We start from the raw sequence: 7416 nt of genomic DNA, 5'->3' as shown, positions 1-7416 counted from the left end.
GTTTGTATCTTGAAAGTTGGCAGTCGAAGATATGAGTGACAGTGATGCCACTGCCACTAACACTCCCCCCGGTATGCTGACCTACAGATCATCAGGTCGGTATATCCCGAAAAACATCGAGGACTGCCAGTTTCACAGCCGGTCGTTCATATATCCCTGAAACAGTTTGTACCGTTGCTCTCCGAACTTGTCCGTCTTTTCCGGGCTTGACATCTATAACCCGTCCCTTTGGCCATAAGTTGCGGGGTTTTGATTCGTCTGTTACTATGACTATATCTCCAACAGCAATAGGCTTCGTCGGTGTAAACCACTTTGATCGTCGAGTTAGTGTCGGCAGATATTCATGTAGCCACTTTCTCCAAAATAGATTCGCGTATTGCTGGGCTTTCATCCAGTTTCTTCGTAAGAGCGTATTGTCGTTGGTAGGAATACTATCTGTCTTTTCACCGTTGGATGAGCCTAACAAAAAATGATTCGGCGTTAGGACTTCATCATTCGCATCTTCGAGTGCAATATAAGTTAAGGGGCGGGAATTAACTACACGTTCGACCTCCAGTAGCATGCTGTGCAGCAATTCGTCAGTTGGGTTACGACTTGGCATGATTTGATATAAGGTCTTTTTTATGGAGCGGACTAGGCGCTCCCAACTGCCACCCATATGGGGGGATGCTGGGGGATTGTATATCCATTGCGTTTGGGAGGTTGAGAACTTTTTGGCCATGTCGGATTGTAATTCATTATAGGCGTAGGAGTCCATCTTGATCTATGAACGGAGACATCTTCCGAATAAAGCTGGATTTGTCCAAAGATTTATGCTGGGCTAACGGAAGATCAAGGTTGTTTTTTAGAATACTTATCTCATCACGAAACGAATCCAGCTGGGCTTGAAGATAGAGTGATCTTTCTGATTCCACATATTCTCCATGTGTGATGTACTTTTGATCTCGTTTAGGAACTTTCTTCTTGATAGCTCTGGTATTATATATAAATCGGGAAATGTATGCTTGAGTTCTTACTAATTTTTGCCAATTTGAAAAACGTTTGGAGTCTATTAGTGCTTGATTGTGTACAGTATGATGGAACAAAATTGATGCTTTCAGTTCTTCCGCAGTTTCTTGAAGGTTTGACAAATTGAGTGGCCATTTGTTTTCGTCTTGCATCAGAAATGGTGGGCCTACAAACCATCGCGAATTCATATCAAAGTCGGGTATTTTTTCCCATTTCGTGGCGTCGTCTGCTACGTTGTCTTTTGAAGGTATATAGCGCCACAGATGAGTTTCGGTTGTTTCCAGTATCTCGCTGACTCTGAATCCGACGTATTGCTTATAATTGCGATGATCAGACTGAATCCATGAGAGAACTGTTTTGGAGTCCGACCAGTAAAACTCTTCTGAAAACTTGATGGCGTGATACTGCTTGATGCTGTTCGCTAATCGTACACCGAGCCTTGCGGCGTCGAGTTCTAGCCTTGGTATGGAAGTTAATCGAAGAGGCGCAACCCGAGTTTTTGATGAAATTATTCTGCATTCAATTAGGTTACCTTTTGTTACTCGGATGAAGGCTACAGCGGCAAATGCATTGATGCTAGCGTCAACAAAAATATGTAGTTGGCATGTGTCGTGCTCACCATACATGATTTGCTTTAAATAGCATCTGGGAATATGTATTCGGTCAATGTTTTTTAAGTGATTGACCCAAACGCGCCACTTCTCGCATAGTTTCCCTTCAATTTTCTCATCCCAGCTCAGTTTGGAACGCCAGATCTCTTGCATTAGAATTTTGATATAAATTAATGAATTACCAATCAGGCCTAAGGGATCAAAAATGCTCATTAGGACGCGAAGTATTTGCCGCTTTGTCGGTTCGAAGTCTTCTGACAGAAGCTCTATCATTGACGCCTTCTTTGAAACTGAGAATGTAAATGTATCTGTTTGAATACACCACCACATGCCTAAAACCTTTTCGGAGGTACTCTCAGGGTTGATGTCCAGGCTTCTTCTGGATGCTGGCGGTTGCTCTCCCAGAGCCTCCATGACCTTCGGTGAATTTGAGATCCAATTTCGAATTTCAAAACCACCGTTTTGATGTATGTATTTGACTTCTTTACCCAGCTTGATGGCTTCTTCTTCTGAGTCTACGCTATCAAGAAGATCGTCAACATAATGGCTGTGAAGGATGGAATCGACTGCTCTTGGATACTGTTCGGAAAATTCGAGAGCATTTTTATTCTTAACAAACTGCGCACAACTGGGAGAGCAAGTGGCCCCAAACGTCAGTACCTGCATCACATAAACATCTGGAGTGGCATGTAAGTCATTGCTCCAGAGAAATCGTTGGGCGTGCTGATCGTCTGCTCGCATTTCAATCTGGTGGAACATTTCTCGAATGTCCGCACATATGGCGACGCGCCTCTCTCGAAAACGATATAGGACTGAGAGTAGGCAAACAAGTTGATCAGGTCCTTTTAACAGTACAGAGTTGAGTGACACGCCATTGACTTCGGCAGCAGCATCCCAGACTATTCGAGTCTTGCCCGGTTTATTTTGATTTGTAACAACAAATATTGGAAGGTACCAAGTTCGAGGAAATTGATGTTCAAGTTCGTTTTTAGACAATTTTCTTATGTATCTTTTATTTTCATATTCTTTGATCTGATTTTTTATTTTATTGCCCAAGTCTGGGTTGCGTTTCAATTTTTGTGCAAAGCAGTGGTGTCGTTTTAGAGCCATTTGGAAGCTCTCTGGGAGTTTAATGTTTTCATACTTCCATAAAAGGCCTGTTGTGAATCGACAACCGATTCTGATCGTAAGACTTTCAAGCATCTTGCAGGCGCGTTCGTCATCTTGCGACCTTAACAGCCCCTTTGGTTCCCCAACCCCAAGACTATCCAGAGAAAAGTAATCTTTCATCATGTTATGAAGGGTGTAGTCGGCGTCACTCAGCTTGGCAGTTGCGCATTCACACTCATGATAGTAAGAATGAAAGGACTCACCTGTGTTATTGTCTGTTACTGATGATGGTCCATATGCTACCCAACCAAGTCTTGTCTTTGTTGCAACTGGATCTCCTTCGCCGCCTTCTACCACCTTCAGAGGAATTGCTAGCTTCAAATTATCTAGACCGATCAACAAGCGTGGAACAGCCTTCTCGTAGGATTGAATTGGGTACCCGCGCAGATAAGGGTACTTAGCTCTGAGTTCTTCGACATCCAAGGATTGTTGTGGCAAATTAAGAGATTTCACAGTTCTGATGATTGGAATTTTAAATCTTTTATCGGTGTGTTCCCTTCCAGAAACTTCGACGGATACTATTCTTGATTCATTTTCGTTTCGGTGGGTGTTGCCTGTCCACTTTAAAAAGAGCGGTTGATTGATGCCTTTGAGATCCAATTCTTTTGCCAAGGAGTCCTCCATCATAGTAAGTGACGATCCGTCGTCCAGAAAGGCAAATGTCGCAATGTGCTTCTGTTCAGCATGAAGAACAACAGGAACAACGCGGTATTTTATATTATGAGTTGATCTGTGCGTGTTACAGTTGAAATTTGCGTCATCTGTAGAGGTAGCTTGGCTTGTTTCTGTCGTTTGCACTTCAATTGTTGATGTTCCTGTAACCACTGTGTCACTCGTGTTCTTGTGTAACAAAGGATGATGTCTATAAATGCAACCCTTCACACCACACAAAGTATTCAGTCTGCAACGAGATTGCGGATGAGATTTCAGGCATGTACGGCAAAGTCTGTTTTGTTTTATAGCATTCCATTTGTCGTTAAGGCTCATATTCTTAAATCTCTTGCATAGGTGAACTCCGCAACAATCCTGAGAGCAAATTGTACAGCGTCTCTTGTCGGACATTGGTGTCTTTACATCTTCTTCGGAGTGTGTATTGATGTGGGCTTTTTCTTTCTTGCGCATAGGTGTTCTCGAATCTTGATTGAATGATATAGCAGGACTTACTTTACATATGTTATCTATTAACCTGAAGAGCCATTCGTCAAAGTCCAATAGGTTGTATGATGTCATTCCTTCAATTGCTTTCGCCCAATCTAACATCAGCTGTGTCGGCAGTTTGCTCACAAGATCGTCCAGGAGCTCTGCATTGTGCAAATACTCCTGGAGGTCACAGGCTTCTATTGTCGAAATCAGATTTTGTACAGCCAAGGAATACGATATAATAGTCTCGACTTTCTCGATTTGGATTCTTGGCTGAGTTTGGATCTTCTGCAAAAGCGACTTTATTATGACTTTTGGACGGCCGTACATGATTCGCATTGTTTGTATGATGTTAGGAACATTAGATGGCAACATCAATCTGCCGCGCATTGTTTCAAGGACCTGTCCTTTTAAACATTTTTGCAGTCTCAAGAGGTTTTCTTCATTACTAAAACCACAGAGCCGTGTACTTCGATCGTAAGTACTGATGAAAAGTGGCCACTCTTCAGGGCTGCCATAGAAATTCGGTAAATCCCTTGACATTGAATGTCTGTTTGCCAATTGAACATTATCGGGTTGTGCAGACTCTTGCTGTAGATTTCTTGGATTTGCATGATGAAGTGATGTTGATGGGCCAGGGTTGTGTGGCATGGTGGTGGCAGGAATATGGATGCCCAGATGTTGATTTATTTGTGTTGTTATTTGTGCACTTTTCATTGTATTCACTGCAAGTGCTTGGTATTGTACATCGTTCTGGTTTCGAATCCAATTCTCGACATCTTTCGGATCTTTATACGATTCGGAGCACGCACTTTTTTGACTTCCATTTACGAGCAAATCCAATTTCTTTCTTAGATAATCTTCATCTCTCTTCTTCTCTAGTTCTCTAGATTCTTCGAGGATCTGTAATTCTATTTGCCGGCGATTTGTTGATGACGTCTTCTTGGAACGTACGGATTCTGCATCTGCCTTCTTTTGGTTTAGACATTGCGCGCAGCTCCAATCTTCTTCTTCTATGGCCGCAGTCACGTTGACGCAATTGAAATGGTACCATTGTAAACATTCGTCGCACTGAACCATTTCTTGCGTGTTGTCTAGGTCGCATAATTTGCATCTACCATCTTCTTTGGCTTTGGCGATTCTACGACCCTCTTGTCGTTTACTTCTCCTTATTAATGGAGTTTCGTCAGCAGACATCTTTATCTTTATCTTTTACTTATTAATATAAAAGAAATTTGTAGAATTGTTGCTCTTCCTTATTATTGGAACAACTTATTTAAAGAAAAACAAAGAATCAATTTTAAATTTGTCAGTTTCGAATAATTTTATTAAAAGTAGAAATTTTTATGAGAAACTACAAATTTCTTTTAATATTACTTCGCAATTCTTGTGGTTCGTTGGTCTTCTCTCAATGACTGCTGAAATACGTTTGTCTGGAATTTGAATTTTTCGTTTCTTCTTCTTTTTTGCAGTTGCTATTGGTATGGCTTGGATTTTGTATCGTAAGTTTGGTATTTGTATGACATTGATGTTTGTATCTTGAAAGTTGGCAGTCGAAGATATGAGTGACAGTGATGCCACTGCCACTAACAAACTGATAGCTATTTATTTAATCTTTATTAACCAACAAAGAAAAAAAAAACGATTGAAACAATCTGCATTCTGCACCAGACTCGAAAAACATGAAAAGTAGCCTTTACAAAAGCCATTAACTTTCATAAAAAACTATTTTCATATTTCTTTAAGCACGGGGCAAACTCCAATAAAATGAAGGATGTCTTCCCTCTCTTGCAGATTACATAAACTACAGTTCCTCGCGGTTCGATGTGGAGTAAAGTTTAATTTGATGAGTTCACCTCTAATTTTGAAGATGGTCCCTATGTTGTAGCACGAGAAACAGCTTTTAAAGTAGTTATTTTCATTAAGATTGTAATTGATTAATGAATAATACTTTCGGTCTGTTGAACTGCGAGCTTTCATTTTCATCAGTCAGTTGAATTATTTTATAAAAGATCTTTTTCCACTGGTTTGAGTTAGCTTCTGACAAGTTAATCGTCATTCCACAGTTTTCGGCAAGTTTTACCCAATTTTTGACGAAGAGAGTTTTCTTTTTCAATGCATACTTAAGAATCATCTTTGGAAGTCTTGATTCTTCCATATTAATCACCCTTAATAAATAATCTGCATGTAGTTTAAGAGCAGAGATAAACATTGTTGGCAACCCCGACTCCAGGTGATACATATATTTTGGCGTGTTTAATGGAAGGTAAAAGATTTTCCTTAGAAAGAACAGAGCTGGCTTTCAGTTACGACCTGTCGTTCTATCCCCCAAACTTGTGCACCATAAAACATAATAGATTTGGCTGTAGCATTAAATACACTATATTTGGTGCTGATAGTTATTAAATAGTTGCTGAAAATGTTTTTCCAATTCTGGCATATTGCTGATTTCGCCTTATCTACTTTATTTATTAGGTGGTTTTCCATTTTTAAATTGAACGATAATTCCAATCCGAGATAGGTATATTTTTTTACTACTTCTAGCTTACGTTCGCCATATTTCCAATTTTCACCGCTTGCAATTCTTCCGAAGCCTTTTTGGAAAATCATAACCTTTGATTTTTCCACATTTACCTCCAGACCCCATATTAAGCAATACTGATAGAGCTTGTTTATCATCAGTTGCAATGAAGATGGTGATTCGGCAAGAATGACTATGTCATCTGCGTACATGATAACCTTTACCTTTGTGTTGTCAATACCCCACATGTAAGCCACTCCACAAGGTCATCGAAAAAGAGTGCGAACAGTAAGGGGCTGAGGTTGCACCCTTGTTTGACACCTCGGTTTGCAATCAGTCTTTCTGATCTGTCTCTACCTTTGCTTATATTTGCTGTTGTTTGCTGATAAAGTTTTATTAATGCACGTACGAATTTTGTAGATATTCCTAAATTGTACAGCTTGTAGAACATTGCATTTCGATTTATCATGTCAAATGCAGCCCTAAAATCGACAAAGAAAGTATAGAGCTTTTTATTATGGTCAATTTTCATTTGTGCTATTGAAGTTAAGATGAAAATGTTATCGACAGTAGAGTAACCAAAGCGGAAGCCAGCTTGAAACTCGCTGAGTTTTTCGTTCACGGAAACCCACTCTTCGAGTCTTTTGTATAATAATGTTGTATAAGCTTTTAGCACCGAGTTCAACAAAGTGATCCCCCTATAATTGGCTGGATTTGAGCTGTCACCTTTTTTGTATATTGGTAATATCAAGGACTCATAAAACTGATCAGGTAGTGTTCCAAAGTTAAATATGATGTCGAGTGCTTTTGCGAAGTAATCTTTGAAAGTTTGGGAGCTATATTTGTAGAATTCGGCCGGTATGCCGTCAGGTCCTGATGCTTTGACATCTCTTAAGGAATGAAGTACCAATTCGACTTCTTCAAATCTAATTTCTTTGTCTAAAAGATCGTACACAATGTTGGGCT

At 40.0% G+C, this 7416-nt stretch overlaps 1 protein-coding gene across 1 annotated transcript; it reads right to left on the bottom strand.

Moving 5' to 3' along the window:
- Positions 1–737: 737 nt before the first annotated feature.
- On the bottom strand, positions 738–5126 carry LOC129944798 (uncharacterized). Its single transcript, XM_056054462.1, has one exon. The coding sequence runs from the start codon at positions 5124–5126 to the stop codon at positions 738–740; it is 4389 nt and encodes a 1462-aa protein (XP_055910437.1).
- Between the last annotated feature and the right edge of the window lie 2290 nt (positions 5127–7416).

The sequence above is a fragment of the Eupeodes corollae genome, chromosome 2, assembly GCF_945859685.1.
Source record: "Eupeodes corollae chromosome 2, idEupCoro1.1, whole genome shotgun sequence".
Lineage (NCBI taxonomy): Eukaryota > Metazoa > Arthropoda > Insecta > Diptera > Syrphidae > Eupeodes > Eupeodes corollae.
This window is presented reverse-complemented; position numbering and strand designations above follow the sequence as displayed.

Excerpts from the sequence above, each read along its gene's own strand:
- LOC129944798 (XM_056054462.1), bottom strand. The coding sequence starts at position 5,126 with ATGTCTGCTGACGAAACTCCATTAATAAGGAGAAGTAAACGACAAGAG.